At 42.0% G+C, this 18,462-nt stretch overlaps 2 protein-coding genes across 2 annotated transcripts in view; both read right to left on the bottom strand.

Moving 5' to 3' along the window:
* WIPI2 (WD repeat domain, phosphoinositide interacting 2) overlaps positions 1-18,462 on the bottom strand; it is a 439,829-nt gene that overhangs the window by 23,805 nt on the left and 397,562 nt on the right. The window lies entirely within an intron of this gene.
* On the bottom strand, positions 11,364-16,527 carry LOC122944410. Its single transcript, XM_044302640.1, has 2 exons — positions 16,470-16,527; positions 11,364-16,133 (listed from the first exon to the last, which is right to left on the bottom strand). Exon 2 carries the CDS (start codon positions 13,491-13,493, stop codon positions 11,616-11,618), a length of 1,878 nt encoding a protein of 625 aa, XP_044158575.1. The 5' UTR covers positions 13,494-16,133; positions 16,470-16,527; the 3' UTR covers positions 11,364-11,615.

The following is an 18,462-nucleotide window of genomic DNA, read 5'->3' as shown; positions in this document are numbered from 1 at the left end:
AGTGGGGTTTACTGAAATAGACTATTTTAGTTTTTTTTTCAGTAACCCACTGGTGAATCTGATGGTGGAGCAGACGAATCTGTATGCCTAACAGTTCGTCGCTCAAAACCCAGGCTCATTTTTTGCTAGACTCTGGACGCCGGTCAGTGCAGCCGAAATGAGGACATTTTGGGGCCTCGTGCTGCATATGGGTCTAGTCCAAAAACCCAGTGTCAGGCAATACTGGAGTGGGGACATCCTGTACCAGACCCCACTGTACAGTATGGTCATGACACGTCCCCGGTTTGAGGCCATCCGTAAATGTCTGCATTATTCCGATAATGCAGCATGTCCACCCCGAGGTGATCCTGCCTATAACCGGCTGTATAAGATACGGCCGGTCATCGATCACTTTGGGGCCAAATTCATGGAGGCCTATGTACCTGGAAGGGAGGCTGCGGTTGATGAGTCTCTCGTTGCGTTCAAGGGGAGACTCAGTTTCCGCCAATATATTCCCACAAAGCGGGCGAGGTATGGCAAGAAGCTATACAAAATTTGTGAGAGTACCTCAGGGTACACTTACAAATTTTGTGTGTACGAGGGACGAGATTCCCGTATTCAACCCCCAGAATGTCCCCCCACTCTGGGTGTTAGCGGGAAACTCGTGTGGGACCTTATGTACCCACTGCTGGATAATGGTTACCACTTGTACGTGGATAACTTTTATACCAGCATTCCCTTGTTCAGGTCCCTTTCCGCCAGATCCACGTTTGCTTGTGGGACCGTGCGGAAAAATCAACGTGGCCTCCCTGCCTACCCCCTCCAGGTACCTATCTCCCCAGGGGTGAGACCCGTGCACTTACCAGTGGAAACCTGTTGCTGGTCAGGTATAAGGACAAGAGGGATGTCCTTATGCTGTCCACAATCCACAGTAACAGCACCACCCCAGTCTTTGTGCGAGGTACCACGGCAACGGTCCTCAAGCCCGATTGTATCGTCGACTACAATCGGTATATGGGAGGAGTTGATCTCTCTGATCAAGTCCTCAAGCCATATAACGCCATGCGCAAAACCCGGGCATGGTACAAGAAAGTTGCGGTCTACTTGGTACAGGTTGCCATGTACAACTCTTTTGTACTATCCCGAAGCGCTGGCAGCACAGGGACATTCCTCCAATTCTATGAGGCAGTCCTCAAGGCCCTGATCTTTTCGGACGGGGAAAGAGCAGGCCGGAGTACCTCGGGAACTGGAGGCGCCCGGATCGTCCCTGGCCAACACTTTCCAGGTGTGGTCCCCCATACTGGAAAGAAGGGACGAACCCAAAAAAAGTGCAGAGTGTGTCGCAGGAGGGGGATACGGAAGAACACCACCACTCAGTGCGACACGTGCCCCGATCATCCGGGCCTCTGCGTTATCGATTGCTTCAGGGAGTATCACACTTCCATGGAGTACTAAATTTTTATAATCCCCAACAGTTCACTAGAGAACATAAAACACTATGGCTCTCAGACTTTGGAGACACGGAAACAATTTTTTTCCCCCAAAAAAATATTAGTTTTAGTGCAGGCATCCTCAAACTGCGGCCCTCCAGATGTTGTAAAACTATAACTCCCAGCATGCCCAGACAACCTACAGCCATTAGCAGGGCATGGTGGGAATTGTAGTTTTACAACATCTGGAGGGCCGCAGTTTTAGGATGCCTGCTTAGTGTCTCCAAAGTCTGAGAGTCATACATATTGGGCATCGTCGCGTGCGTAAAAGTTGTCGCTATAAAAATAACTTTTGACCAAATGCCTCGGATGAACGTTGTTAAAAATATAAAATAAAAACGGTGCCAAAACACCCATTTTTGGGCAAAATTTCCATTTAAATCCTTTTTGCCGGTAATAAAGCAAGGGTTAACAGCCAAACAAAACTCAATATTTATGGCCCTGATTCTGTAGTTTGCAGAAACACCCCATATGTGGTCGTAAATGGCTATATAGCCGCACGGCAGGGCATAGAACTAAGGGAACGCCATACGGTTTCTGGAAGGTAGATTTTGATGGACAGTTTTTTTTGGGACCATGTCCCATTAGAAGCCCCCCTGATGTAGCCTAGACTAGAAACTCCAAAAAAGTGACCCCATCTAAGAAACTACACCCCTCAAGGTATTCAAAAGTTACTTTACAAACTATGTTAACCCTTTAGGTGTTCCACAAAACTAAATAGCTAATGTAGAAACAATTTTAGAATTAAATTATTTTGTTACATTGCCTCAAAAAAAAGTAATATAGAGCAACCAAAAATCATATTTACCCCTAAAATAGTCCCAAAACAACAACCACCTTATCCCGTAGTTTCCTAGATGGGGTCACTTTTATGGAGTTTCTACTCTAGGGGTACATCAGGGGGCTTGAAAGGGTACATTGTGTAAATAAACCAGTCCTGCAAAATCTGCCTTCCAAAAACCATATGGCGTTCCCCTTCTTCTATGTCCTGCCGTTTAGCCAAATAGTAGTTTACGACCACATATGGGGTGTTTCTGAAAACTACAGAATCAGGGCAACCCGTTTTGAGTTTTGTTTGTCTGTTAACCCATTTTTTCCAGTAATAAAGTAAGGGTTAAAATGGAAAGTTTTCCAAAAAATAGAAATTTCAAAATTGTTTCTCCATCTGCCATTAACTCTTGTGGAACACCTAAAGGGTTAACAAAGTTTGTAAACCCAGTTTTGAATACCTTGAGGGGTGTACTTTCTTAGATGGAGTCACTTTTTTGGCATTTCTATTCAAGGGGTGCAACAGGGGGCTTCAAATGGGACATGGTATAAACAAAACCAGTCCTGCAAAATCTGCCTTCCAAAACCCATATGGTGTTCCCCTCCTTCTATGCGCTCCTGTTCGGCCAAACAGTAGTTTACGACCACATATGGGGTGTTTCTGCAAACTACAGAATCAGGGCAACCCATTTAGTGTTTTGTTTGGCAGTTAACCCTTGTTTTACTCCTGGAAAAAATAGATTATATTGGAAAATTTTCCAAAAAAATAGAAATTTTGAAATTGTTTCTCAATCTGCCATTAACTCTTGTGGAAGATCTAAAGGGTTAATAAAGTTTGAAAAAACAGTTTTGAATACCTTGAGGGGTGTAGTTTCTAGAATGGGGTCATTTTTGGGAGGTTTCTATTATCTAAGCCTCACAATATGACTTCAAACCTGAACTGGTCCATAAAAAGTGGGATTTTGAAGATTTCTGAAAAATTTCAAAATTTGCTTCTAAACTTCTAAGCCTTGTAACATCCCCAAAAAATAAAATATCCTTCCCAAAATGCTACAAACATGAATTAGACATATGGGGAATGTAAAGTCATCACAATTTTTGGGGGTATTACTATGTATTACAGAAGTATAGAAACTGAAACTTTGAAATTTGCTAATTTTTCAAAAAAATTGGTAAAAATTGTATTTTTGTTATGCAAAAAAATTAACTTTTTGGACCCAATTTTAGCAGTGTCATGAAGTACAATATGTGACGAAAAAACAATCTCAGAACGGCCTGGGTAAGTCAAAGCGTTTTAAAGTTATGAGCACTTAAAGTGACACTGGTCAGATTTGCAAAAAATGGCCAAGTCCTTAAGGTGAAATAGGGCTGAGTCCTTAAGGGGTTAACTGACATCTTTTATCGTAACAACCAACGATTTATACAGGAAAATCATGACGATTAACAAGGTTGCCCAATCTTTCACATCCCACTGTAAATCCCCAACAGTGTCACCAGCAAAGCACCCCCACACCATAACACCTCCTCCTCCATGCTTCACGGTGGGAACCAGGCATGTAGAGTCCATCCGTTCACCTTTTCTGCGTAGCACAAAGACACGGTGGTTGGAACCAAAGATCCTAAATTTGGACTCATCAGACCAAAGCACAGATTTCCACTGGTCTAATGTCCATTCCTTGTGTTCTTTGGCCCAAACAAGTCTCTTCTGCTTGTTGCCTGTCTTTAGCAGTGGTTTCCTAGCAGATATTCTACCATGAAGGCCTGATTCACACAGTCTCCTTTTAACAGTTGTTCTAGAGATGTGTCTGCTGCTAGAACTCTGTGTGGCATTGACCTGGTCTCTAATCTGAGCTGCTGTTCACCTGCGATTTCTGAGGCTGGTGACTCGGATTAACTTATCCTCCGCAGCTGAGGTGACTCTTGGTCTTCCTTTCCTGGGGCGGTCCGCATGTGAGCCAGTTTCCTTGTAGCGCTTGATGGTTTTTGTGACTGCACTTGGGGACACTTTTCAAAGTTTTCCCAATTTTTCGGACTGACTGACCTTCATAGAGCTGAGAACATGGGTTGCTAGATGACCGCTAGCACATCCGCAATACCCAGTCCCCATAGCTCTGTGTGCTTTTGTGTATAAAAAGCGATTTGATACATATGCAAATTAACCTAAGATGAGTCAGAGCTTGAAAATATGACTCTTCTCTGGTCACACAAGTAAGATATGACTCTTTTATGTTAATTTGCATATGTATCAAATAGTTTTTTTGACACAATAAAAGCACACATTTATGGGGACTGGATATTGCGGATGTGCTAGCGGCCATCTAGCAACCCATGTCCTTAGTTCTATACCCAAAATCCCGGTGACAGGTTCCCTTTAAAGTAATGATGGCCACTCGTTTTTCTTTACTTAGCTGCTTTTTTCTTGCCATAATACAAATTCTAACTATTTGGTTAGTCTATTCAGTAGGACTATCAGCTGTGTATCCACCCGACTTCTCCACAACGCTACTGATGGTCCCAACCCCATTTATAAGGCAAGAAATCCCACTTATTAAACCTGACAGGTCACACCTTTGAAGTAAAAACCATTTCAGGTGACTACCTCTTGAAGCTCTTTAAGAGAATGCCAAGAGTGTGCAGAACAGTAATCAAAGCAAAAGGGGGCTACTTTGAAGAACCTAGAATATGACATATTTTCAGTTGTTTCACACTTTTTTGTTATGTATAGAATTCCACATGTGTTAATTCATAGTTTTGATGCCTTCAGTGTGAATCTACAATTTTCATAGTCATGAAAATAAAGAAAACTCTTTGAATAAGAAGGTGTGTCCAAACTTTTGGTCTGTACTGTATATATATTTATATGTACACATACTTAGGCTCCATTCACACATCCGCTATTTCATTCCGCATTTTGCGGAACGGAATTGCAGACCCATAGATTTCTATTGGAAACATGACGTGCAGCCCCAATCCGGAATTGCGGACCTGCACTTCCGGGTCCGCAATTCCGATCCTGAAAAAAATAGTGTCGGCAATGTGCGGTTCCCAAAATGCGGAACACACATTGCCGCTGTCCTTGTTTTAGTTTGTAAATATTTTATTGTACGTAAAAATTAAGAATGTCTTCATCTCAGACATATGCAACACAACTAATTGTGCTCACGCACATTGCGACACAGATTCAGACATTTACATAGACAGGTTGCAGTTGTTTTATACAGCAGTGATTAACATTAACAACAACAAGTGACAAATAATGACTTTCAATCTTCTGCATGGCATAGCCTCAAAATTAAGCTACTTAGGACCAATCTTATAGTGAAGAGCTAAGTACATCCTACAATGAGTGGCGGGCGCTAACCCGGAGCACGGCCATCCCTTATCAAGGAAAACCATGGAATTTCTTCCAAGGCCCCCAGACTTTTTCAAATAGAGGGGTGTTGTTAATCTCCCAATGCGCTATTTGTTCAATCCGGTAAACCTGGTCGCAGCGAGCTAGCCATTGGGGGATATTAGGCACTGTTCTCGACTTCCAATTAGAGGCTATGAGGAGTCTAGCTACCGCCAATAGATGCTGATGTAGGCGATTGACATGGGGGGCGGCAACTTGGTGGTTTCAGACCTATAAGGCAGTATTGTGGCAGAAGCGGTAGAGGACCACCTTGCAACTTCGAAATAATGTCCCACACTCCCATCCAGAAGGGTTTAATTACATGACAATCCCACCATATGTGTATGAATGAACCCTCAGTATCTAAGCATCGCCAGCACTTCGGGGGAAGATCCTATGTAGCCTTGTCAGGGTATAATACCGTCTAGTGACCAACTTATAGTAATTCTCCGGCAGGCGTACACATCTGGATATTTTATTGGTTTGTGATAGCATTGTTTTTATTTCGTCAGGGGAGAACTTGATATCTAGATCCTTCTCCCAACTTCTAACGAAAGGGGGAGTGATATTTTGAGGGGCTCCAAGGAGGGAGACATAGATTTTGGATATTTTCTTAGTGGGTTAATTCTTCCCCAAGATCATTTGCTCGAATTGAGTGGGGATATTTTGACTCTGTATCAATCGCCCTGTAATGGTTTTTACTACATGGGCGTATTGAAAGTGAGTTAAATTCCCTAACTGGGGCTGCTCTAGGGCTACATCCTCTCCTTCACGATGAGAACAAAATAAATCAAGTATCGGGGTGGAATTAGTTCTGGGCCCCTCGCCTAACATGGACCTAAGCTCGGGGGAGGAGTCCACTGTCCTTGTTTTGCGGATCAGTGGATCCGTAAAACACACACGGATGTGTGAATGGACCCTTAGACATAAATACATACACACACATACATACAGATACATACACATATATATATATATATATATATATATATACACATACGGTCAGTGCCCATGCATTGCGGACTGCAATGTATATACACATATAAATATATTAAACACGTGTGTTATATTTTGTGTATAAATAAATATGTGTATATATATATATATATATATATATATATATATACACACACACAGTACAGACCAAAAGTTTGGACACACCTTCTCATTCAAAGAATTTTCTTTATTTTCATGACTATGAAAATTGTAGATTCACACTGAAGGCATCAAAACTATGAATTAACACATGTGGAATTATATACATAACAAAAAAGTGTGAAACAACTGAAAATATGTCATTTTCTATGTTCTTCAATGTAGCCACCTTTTGCTTTGATTAGTGCTTTGCACACTCAGCTGTGTGGTGATAGTGCAGGGGGGATGGGGATTGACTAAGTAGCTTCTGCAGTAGGGACTCGGAAGGTTTTTATCACAGCCAGCTTCTGACAGGAATCAGCTGTTTGTAGAGAGGGAACAAGCAGCTGATTTCTGTCTGAGTTGGAGCGAGCAGCAGGGAGCCGACCAGTGACAGGAGCAGACTGCACATGCGCATGGACGAGCTTCCTCTCAAGCTCCTCCATGTCGCGTACAGCCATGGACAAACTCAGCTGCAAGGTAGAGCTGGGCTGAGGGGGACTGGCTTATAACTGAAAGAAAAGCAGGCAGATGTGTTTAATGAAGTATATTAGGAACTTCATTTTTTTCCCTGCCTGCCACACTGTAGTGGAGAGTATTTAAAGAGTAGCCAATCCCTTTAATTAAGTGAATTTATTGAATAAAATCAAGTGTTTAAGCAATTCTCCAGGTATATGAGTGCCATATCATTAATTACTATTAATTTATTACCCTCTGGTGTTTTGGAGTTTACACTTAGATATTGAGCACCACTCCATCCTGCTTATTGGTAGAGCCACCTCATCCCACTAACAATTCCATTCTTCTGATCGTTCTCCTATCTCTTCCAAGGTAGGTACCTGTTCTTTTTATCTCTATTGGAATTGGTCTCGCCATTTTTCTGTTATGTTTCGTTTAGGTCAGGTTTTTATTATTATTAGAATACTAGTATTTCTGTATTCCTATTTTTTCAGCTACTCTTCATAGAAACGATGCAAAGGTGAAGCCTTCATTTAGGCCATTAAGGTTTGTGAAAAACCTTAATGAAAACACAATAGGATTAAAATTCACAGCTGAAATAGAGAAAATAAAATACATTTCTTAGATATATCTCTCACTCTATCAGAAAATGGGAGTATATCAACTGAAATTTACAGAAAGCCAACGTCGACTAACAGTCTCCTACACTGGGCAAGTTACCACCCACAACCTCTTAAAAGAGGAATTCCAGTAGGCCAGTATCTCAGAGCATGAAGGAATTGCTCAACAGAAGTAGCCTTTGAGCGTGAGAGCAAAATATTATACCAAAAGTTCCTGGAACGTGGGTATCCAAAAAAGGTATTGCATAAAAGCATACCGAAAAGCAAAAGTAAGAGAAAGAAGCAAATTATTACAAGATCGTGAAAAAAACAAGTACAGAAAAAATTGTACGTTGCATAGGGAGGTTTGATACAAAACATTGTGAAGTCAGTAATATTCTAAAGAAATATTGGAATATTCTGAGGTTAGATGAGGACTTGAAAAATATAATTACTGACTATCCCACGATAACATACAGGAGAGGAAAAAATCTGAGGGAACAATTAGTGCATAGCCATTTTCAATGGAGTAGCCAACAGAGACAAAAAACAACATGGCTAACCACAAAAGGGTCATACCAATTCTGCAGTAAAATGCAAGCCTGTAAGGAATTTGAAAATCCAGTGGATAGGAAAAAATACAAAATTACACAATATATCAACTGTAAAACAACCGGGGTAGTGTACGCTATCCAATGCGGATGCCCAAAATTGTATGTGGGGAAAACCATACAGGAACTTCGAAGACGGATTTCTAAACATCTTAGTGACATCAACCTACAAGCTGATACAACACTATCCAGACACATAAAGGCAGTACATGGTGTAAAAAGTGATAGCCTCAAAATTTGGGGAATTACAAAAATAAGGCCTGGTCCTAGGCAAGGAGATTTGGATAGAAAGTTACAGCAAGAAGAGACCAAATGGATCTATCGATTAAGAAGTTTATCACCCTTAGGCCTAAATTAAGGCTTCACCTTTGCATTGTTTCTATGAAAAGTAGCTGAACAAATAGGAATACAGAAATACTAGTATTATAATAATAATAATAATAATCTGACCTAAAAGAAACATGACAGAAAAATGGCGAGACCAATTCCAATAGAGATAAAAAGAACAGGTACCTACCCTGAAAGAGATAGGAGAACGATCAGAAGAACCTAGGAAAACAATAAAAAATAAAAAACAGTAGTTAATAACATACTGAAATGAACATAAGTATTCATAACTAAACCCATAAAGAATAAAATAAGAAAAATAAAATAAAAATAATAACAAGTAATCAATATAAAGTAGTAAACTGAAGTTAACTGAAAAGACAAAAAATAAAAAATGACTAGAAAGATATACAGAAAGATCATAAAAACATACAGTTAGGAGATAGCGCAAGTACCCAATAGATACTAGTGGAAGATGAAGAGATAAGTACATACATAATAACAGAAAGAGAAGAAAACCGAAACTCTCAAGACAAAATAGAAGTGCAGAAGAAGATCGCAATAGCAATATTAAGATAATATGTTTAAAAGTACAAACGCATGCGCGTATCAGGCACCTGCTAATAAATATAAAACGAAACTCTAAGTATTAGGACATGCGCAGATCAAGAGAAAAGAGTAAGCAATGTTGCTCTAAGTTCGAATATAAGCGCAAGGATTAAAGTGCCGAAACATGCGTGGGATGAGGCTAATCATTGCAAGACCTTAAAAAATCAAGACCAACAAGTGAAGGTAGCCAACACTAGAAAAAATAAATTATCGCGAGATCCCCCCAAAAATCGACATGAATGAGCAAACGTAGCCCTAGAAAGACTAAATAAAGTGTGCAGACATGCGCGGGATAATAGCAAGTATCACAAGATAATGCACGTAATTAAAAAGAGGAGGAGTAAACTCTAAAAGCATCCAATAAAGTTGTGCGTACCTAACAGAACAAAACAAGAATAAATACTATTGGTCAGAATACGATGATGTCAAGAAATAGGAGGTATTAAATAGATCTCGCCACGCCGATCCATTGCACACTGCCCGATCCCCTGAAGACGCCAGATAGCTGGTGAAACATGCCGGGGGCAGTGCATGAGGTGATTTCAAACATTAGGTGAACCCAATGAGTGCAATATAGACGTCAGGAAAAATCTGGAGCTAGCGCGCAGCTACCAGATCAGAGAATAACACTTGCAATACAGCATTAGAGTAGGGGAACACCTGATAAAAGTTTTAAATAATTATGGTTAGATAGGATTAAGAAAATAAAAGAACTAATAAAAGTTAAGTTTTATTTAAGTTGTTAGAAAAACACATGGCAAGATGAGGTTGTTAGTAGTCTATGACTAAATGTAAAAAGTATCCATTCCAGGGCTCTCGCAAGCGGTCCAAAACGGATCAGTTTTGCCCTAATTCATTCTGAATAGAAAAGGATCCGCTCAGAATGCATCAGTTTGCCTCCGTTCAGACTCCATTCCACTTTGGAGGCGGACACCAAAACGCTGCTTGCAGTGTTTTTGTGTCCGTCTGATGAAACTGAGCCAAACGGATTCGTTCTGACACACAATGTAGGTCAATGGGGACGGATCCGTTTTCTATGATCTGGCACAATAGAAAACTGATCCGTCCTCCATTGACTTTTAATGGTGTTCAAGACGGATCTGTCTTGGCTATGCTAAACATAATACAAACGGATCTGTTCTGAACGGATCCATCAGTGCAGATGCATGACGGATTCGCACCAAACGCGAGTGTGAAAGTAGCCTAATCTCTTTATGCGATGTATTGAAAGTAGTCAGGAATCTACATTTAAATTCGGGTGATGGATTTTGATTCTTTATATAAGGCATTCTGTCTAAAACTGACAACAACTTTGAAGATGTTTTTTATTTATTTATTGTGAAGCAAACAACAAATAGGACAAAATAACAGAAAAAGTCAATGTGAATAACTATTCACCCCCTAAAATCAATACTCTGTAGAGCCAATCACAGCTCCAAGTTGCTTTGGATAAGTCTCTAGGAGCTTGCCACATCTTACCACTGGGATTTTTGCCCATTCCTCATTGGAAAACTGGTCCAGCTCCTTCAAGTTGGATGGTTTGTGCTTGTGAACTGCAATCTTTAAGTCTGACCACAAATTTTCTATTGGATTGAGATCTGGGCTTTGACTAGGCCATTCCAACACATTTACATGTTTCCCCTTAAACCACTCAAGTGTTGCTTTAGCAGTGTGTTTGGGGTCATTGTTATGCTGGAAGGTAAACCTCTGTCCTAGCCTCAAATCACACACAGAGTGGTACAGGTTTTGCTTAAGAATATCCCTATATTTAGCACCATCCATCTCTCCCTCAACTCTGACCAGTTTCCCAGTCCCGGCTGCTGAAAAGAGTATTACACTCACCGGTAATCCGGTTTCCTGGAAGTCTCCATGACACCAAATCCTGAGATTGACTTCCTTCTGATTGGAAAGGAAAAACACAGAGAGGTTAAAAACCCCACCCCCTCCCTACATCGCCAGTGTATTATAACAAAAACCCCAGCATGAAAGGATCATAGATATTAACAGAAAAAAAGGGTGGGATGTATGTGGTGTCATGGAGACTTCCAGGAAACCGGATTACCGGTGAGTGTAATACTCTTTTCCCCAGTCGTCTCCATGACACCAAGTCCTGAGAAAATATCAAAGATACTATTAGGGTGGGATGACGGCAGAAAGGACTTTACGTCCAAATCTTAGGTCATTATTGGCAAATAAATCTAGCCTGTAGTGTTTAGTAAAAGTATGAACTCTTTTCCAGGTTGCTGCTCTACAAATCTGTTGTAAAGAGGCTGAAGCTTTTTCCGCCCAGGAGGCAGCCATGCCTCTTGTGGAATGTGCTTTTAGGGAAATCTTTCCCTTGAACTTTATATGCTTCGGAGATGGCCAGTCTAATCCATCTGGAGATGGAACTTTTTGCCGCTTTTTTCCCCTTATTAGGACCTGGAAACTGGACGAAAAGATTTTTGTCTACTCTCCAATGTTTGGTAGCTTCCAGGTACTTTAGGACCACTCTCCGAACATCTAATGTGTGGTAGGTGATTTCCTGATCATTTTTCGGATTGTCACAAAATGAAGGAAGAACAATGTCCTGGGATCTATGGAAGTTCAAAACTACCTTAGGGAGGAATGCCGGATCTAATTTGAGAACTAACTTGTCCTGAAATACTGAAAAGAACGGTTCTTGGATGGACAAGGCCTGTAGCTCACAGACCCTTCTGGCAGAAGTTATTGCAACCAAAAAAATTGTTTTGACAGTAAGCCATTTGATGTGGGTAGAGTCCATAGGTTCAAACGGATCAGAGGTTAGACCCCCCAGTACCGTATTGAGATTCCATGGGGCCACCATGTTTTTAATCGTAGGTCTGATCCTATCCGCTGCCTTAAGGAATCTAGATATCCAGGGATGTACTGTTAGCTTGGTATTATAAAGTGCTCCTAGAGCCGATACCTGGACCCTAAGGGTATTGGGGGATAGTCCTAAATCTAGCCCTTCCTGAAGGAATTCTAGTATTAGCGGGATATTGGCCCTGAACTGGTTGAAGGAGGTTCCAGACCAATCAGCAAATTGTCCCCATATTTTTAGATACTTGTCATTGGTACTTTGTTTCCTGCTAAGGAGTAAAGTGTTCACTACTTTCTTAGATAAACCTTGCTTTAATAAGTTGGATTCTACAGAATCCAGGCTTTTAACATTAGTATTTTCAGGTCTGGGTGAGTAATGGGTCCCTGACTTAGAAGGTCCGGCCTCAGAGGTAGAAGGAGAGGGGCTTCTATGCTGAGGGCTTTTAATAGAGAAAACCAACCTCTCTTGGGCCAAAAGGGCGTTATCAGGATTAGGGTACAATTCTCTTTCAAGAACTTCTGCAGCACTCTGGGGATGAGTGGAAACGGAGGAAATGCGTAAACTAAATTTGTTGTCCAATTCTGGTTGAAGGCGTCTACTGCCAGAGGATGATCCCTGGGGTTGAGGGAGAAGAACTGATTTAACTGATGATTTCTCTTGGATGCAAACAGTTCTACCGTCGGTCTGCCCCATTTCTTCATGATTAGATGGAAGGTTTCCGGGGCTAACATCCATTCTCCGGGGTCTAACATGTGCCGACTCAGGTAATCGGCCTGAATGTTTAAAGATCCCTTCACATGTACCGCTGACAGAGACTGTACGTTCTCTTCTGCCCAGGAGAACATTTTGTTTGCCAGGCTCTGTTGTAGACGATGCCTTGTGCCTCCCTGGTGTTGGATGAAGGCCACAGCTGTAGCGTTGTCCAAGTAGATTAGGACGTGACGACCTGCTGACAACCGACTCGTGTGTTTCAGTGCTTCCCAAACTGGCCTTAGCTCTTTGAAATTTGAGGATTGCTGTTTCACGTAACTCTTCCATGTTCCCTGATAGGAGTTTCCCTGGACGACCGCTCCCCAAACATGGAGGCTGGCATCTGTTGTTATTACTAGAGGGAGATCTTGTGCCCAAAATATCCCATTCTTTAGGTTGGTTTTGATGAGCCACCAATTTAGTGACTTTTTCACGTTCAAATCTAAGAATATTTGTCTTTCTAGAGTCAATTGCGATCTGTTCCACTTGCCTAAAATGAATTTTTGGAGTGGCCTTAGATGGAACTGTGCCCAGGCTACTGCTGGGATGCATGCTGAAAGACTCCCTAACACTTTCATGGCCTGCCTTATGGAACAGAATTTCTCCTTCTTGAAATTCCTTAAGGTTGTTTGAAGTTTTATTATCTTTTGAGGTGGAAGAAAGGATCTTTGGGAAACTGTGTCTAAAGTTATACCCAAAAATATCTTCTGTATGGTCGGGATTAAATCAGATTTTTCCCAATTGATGAGCCAACCTAGGCTCTGTAGATGGTCCAGGACCAACCCGAGATGGATTTCCAGGGTCTCTATGTCGTCTGCAACTACCAGCAGGTCGTCCAGATAGGGGATCACACAGATTGCCTTTTCTCTCAAGATTGCCAAGGTTTCCGCCATTATCTTTGTAAAAACCCTTGGGGCAGAAGAGATCCCAAAGGGGAGACACTTGAACTGAAAGTGTTGAATGTTTCCCTCCAACTCTATCGCAAACCTTAGGAATTTCCTTGATGACCTGTGAATTGGGACATGATAATAGGCATCCCTTAAATCTATTGTGGCCATCACTGCGTCCTTTTTTATAAGCTTCACTGCTGACTTCAGAGTTTCCATTTTGAATTTTTGGTATCTCACATATTTGTTTAGGTATTTTAAATGTATTATCACTCTGGATTTCTCGTTCGGTTTCCTTATGATGAAGAGACGGGAATAGAATCCCATTCCTGTCTGATTTTTTGGGACAGGTTCTATCGCGGGTAAGCTCAATAATTTTTTTATGTCGTTTTTTAAGGTACCAACTTGACATGGGGGAAGGGTAGTGACCACATATTTCTGTGGAGGGGGAGAGAGTAGATCTATTAAATAACCCTCTTCTATAATATTTAAGATCCATGTGCTGTTTGTTACGTGCTCGCAAGATTCTAGGAAGGAGCTGAGTCTTCCCCCCACTGGTATGGCGTCATTGTTTGCTGTTGGATGTGGAGGCTTCAGCACGATTCGGGTTGAAGAGGAAATTTCTTCCCCTGCCTCCCTTCGCATAGCATCACCTCCCGGTCTTTCCTTTATCTTTTTTATTCTCAGGCTGAAAAAAATCGGTCACGAAAGTGCTGCCTTTTTTGTTTATATCTCTCCTCTGGAAAACCCCTTTTTTTATTTGTCGCATTTTCTAGGATTTTTTATCTTAATCTTCCCCAAAAACATACTGACCATGGAAGGGGAGTGCGATTAATTTATTTTTAGACGTGATATCTCCCGACCACGCTTTAAGCCATAGTGCCCCTCTCGCTGTATTGGAGAGAACAGCTGTTCGGGCGGACAGTTTGACTGACTCTGCTGCTGCGTCTGCTAGAAAAGAGGTTGCCATCTTTAATGGAGGCAAGCGCTCTAAAATTTGATCACGCGGTGTCTTATTGACTAGATGTATCTCCAGCCGCTCTAGCCATAAGTTTAGTGTTCTGGCTACACAGGTAGACGCAACGCCCGGTTTGAGAAGAGCTGCCGTAGTCTCCCAGGTCTTTCTTAAGAGACTCTCCGCTTTCCTATCTAGAGGATCTTTTAACTGTGTTGAGTCCTCAAAAGGTAGAGCCACCTTAGCCACTGGTGCGTCTACTTTCGGTATAGTCTCCCAGTCAGTACAGTCCTCTTGGCTAAACGGGTAGCGCCTCTTAATTCCCCTTGGGATAAAGGATCCCTTGTCCGGTTTCTCCCACTGTGATCGAATTAATTTCTGGACACTATCTGGTACTGGAAAAACCGCTTTCTTCCTTTCTCCTAGTCCCCCAAAAAATTATTGTTGGGTAGATTTTGGAGTCTTTGGCATCTCCATCTGAATGGTATCCCTGATGGCCCTGATAAGCTTGTCAATGTCTTCTGGATTAAACAGGAAACGCTTGTATTCACCCTCTTCATCTGAGGATGCGGGGTGTTTTTGTATTGACTCAGAGTCTGAGACCGCCAGTTCCTCAGAGTCCGAGTCCAAGATAAGTGATTTATTACTACGGGTGTCCTGAGGAGGAGTAATTTTTGGAGGAGTAGGCGGTTTAGGCCAGCTGAACCTCTTTAACTACTTTCCTAATGTCTTCAAATAGGCTGGAAGATTCGGACTTGATGACACTGGATGTACACTCTTTACACAGGGGTTTAGATCCAGTGTTAGACAATCGTTTGCAGCAGATACCACATTTTCTAGCCTTTCTAGTGGTAGTAGCCGAATCCTTTTCTCCCTGAAAAGGTAAGGGAGGAAAGGATGAGCAGACCGAACCATCAATACAGAGCATGTGCCTGAGAGCAGGCTACTCACGGTCCCAGGGTTTGATGCAGGCTCGGTTCCCGTGAGGGGGGTACTCATTCTGACTCCCGACCGCTCCAGAGATGCTCCTCAATACGGGTGAGCCGCACTATGCAGGGCACCATTGTACAGGTCCTGTGAGGTTTTATAGCGTTCTCTAGCCTCCAGGACCTGTGGCGCATGTGGATGACGTCAGTACGCTTGCTCCGCCACCGGCGTCTGACGTCACCTGTCTGCCGGCCGGAAGGGACACATCTCAATGCCGATCCGCCGCTTTCTCTTTCCCCCCTGCATTAAGCCCTCCTGGGCCGCCGCAGAGGGAATCTTCGCAGGGGGCATACTGCTTATGCGCCCGAGCCCAGGCCTAACCGGAGGGAGGAGGGAGAGCTGCCCTGCAGATCCGACCTCGGCCTGAAAGAGAAAAAATCCAGGTGAGCCCGATTCGAGCTCCATGCACCTCTCCTGCTTCCTATCCTGATGGGACAGGAAAAACACTGGCGATGTAGGGAGGAGGTGGGGTTTTTAACCTGTTTTTCCTGTCCAATCAGAAGGAAGTCAATCTCAGGACTTGGTGTCATGGAGACGACTGGGGAAAAACCTCACTGCAGCATGATGCTGCCACCACCATGTTTCACTGTGGGGATGGTGTTCTTTGGGTGATGTGATGTGTTGGGTTTGCACCAGACATAGCGTTTTCTTTGATGGTCGAAAATTTACATTTTATTCTCATCAGACCAGACCACTTACCTCCATACATTTTGGGAGTCTCCCACATGCCTTTTCACAAACTCACAACGCGCCTTTTTGTTTTTTGCTGAAAGTAATGGCTTTCTTCTGGCCACTCTGCCATAAAGCCCAACTCTATGGAGTGTATGGCTTATTGTCGTCCTATGTACAGATACTCCAGTCTCTGCTGTGGAACTCTGCAGCTCTTCCAGGGTTACCTTAGGTCTCTGTGCTGTCTCTCTGATTAATGCCCTCCTTGCCCGGTCCGTGAGTTTTGGTGGGCGGCCGTCTCTTGGCAAGCTGTTGTCCCATGTTCTTTCCATTTGGTTATGATAGATTTGATGGTGCCCCTGGGGATCATCAAAGATTTGGATTTTTTTTTCTTATAACCTAACCCTGACTTGTACTTCTCAACAACATTGTCCCTTACTTGTTTAGAGAGTTCCTTGGTCTGCATGGCAGTGTTTGGTTAGTGATGCCTCTTGCTTAGGTGTTGCAGCCTCTGGGGCCTTTCAAAAAAGGTGTGTATATGTAATGACAGATCATGTGACACTTAGATTGCACACAGGTGGACATCATTTCACTAATTATGTGACTTCTGAAGGTAATTGGTTTCACCAGAGCTTTTTATGTGAATACATATGCACATGACAATTTTTTATTTTTAAACACTAGTTTTATTTACATATTTTTCTCATTTCTTCACCAACTTATGTGATCCATCACATAAAATTCAGATTAACAAAACATTAAACTGAAGGCTGTAATGTAACAAAATACGAAAAAAGTCAAGGGGGTAAATACTTTTACAAAGCACTGTAAATACTGGCCCATCCTGCTAGAGCAGTGTTTCTCAACCAGTGTGCCTCCAGCTGTTGCAAAACTACAACTCCCAGCATGCCCGCACAGCCAAAGGCTGTCCAGGCATGCTGGGAGTTGTAGTTTTGCAACAGCTGGAGGCACACTGGTTGGAAAACACTGTGCTAGAGGAACCAATCGTAAAAAAAATTGTTACCCGACACACCTGGGATTATATTTAGGAGATCTAAAAAATCTAAAGGGCATCCTGGCAACTTCTGCATTGAGATCCACATGTAACTCATCCTCCCCACCTGCAGGGGGACCTATAGGATGCTATAAGTGCCGCAGTTCATTGTGCGCCTGCTGTAATAGTATTTCAGATGGCGTGGACACATTCTCAGTTTCTACTTGGAAAGTATTTAAAATTCGCAGCCATCTAAATTGTGGGAGTAGTTTTGTTATCTATTTGCTGTCATGTCCGTGTAATATCCAGTACCTTGGCCGCACAACCCAGCCTGAGAGAACCAGGCTGAATAAATACAGCTATAATATTAGAAAGGGCCTGTTCACACACAGCATGTCCCGACACTTTTCTCAGGTGCATAGTAATGATCCCAGAGTACATGCGTTTAATTCTTCTTAAACATATCCCTGAATCAACTCCATCTAGATTCAAAGATTGGTAAACAGAGAATCCTTCTGGATATTTCAATTAAATATTTTTTTTCCTAGTGGTCTGAATGAGAATATTGAACTAATTAAGAAGTAAAAATTATTGTTGTTATTATTATATATTTTTTTTTTTTTTTTGGAAGGGGTGGAGGGGTTACACATGTATCATGAATTCATTTGGAGATCCATCAGATTCACCTTTTTGATGGCATATCCGTGTACAGCAAATTATGCACATTGCACTTTGCATTATATTGGTGTACATTAGTATTGTTTACACAATAATAGTGTCCCACTGTGTCTAGATCTATTATTGAAGAGAATGTATTTATTCTCAGATGTACAGGCACATCCCATGCGCCTGTATATTTGTGAATATTTGGATCCACACAAATTAGATATCTGCATTCACATGAAGCAACATTTGGATATCCACATTAATTATATTATATTAAATTATGTTTTGATTATTTTGGATCATGCTTTGTCTTTAAAAATTCTTATTATTAATCTGAATCCACTTGATTGCTGTTTGCTGTGG

The sequence above is a fragment of the Bufo gargarizans genome, chromosome 8 (genome assembly GCF_014858855.1).
Source record: "Bufo gargarizans isolate SCDJY-AF-19 chromosome 8, ASM1485885v1, whole genome shotgun sequence".
Classification (NCBI taxonomy): Eukaryota; Metazoa; Chordata; class Amphibia; order Anura; family Bufonidae; genus Bufo; species Bufo gargarizans.
Note: the sequence above shows the minus strand (reverse complement) of the source record. Positions and strands in the feature narration are given on the sequence as shown.

Bases quoted from the DNA above. Each gene is read 5' to 3' on its own strand.
- LOC122944410 (XM_044302640.1), bottom strand. From the start codon at position 13,493: ATGCATCCCAGCAGTAGCCTGGGCACAGTTCCATCTAAGGCCACTCCA.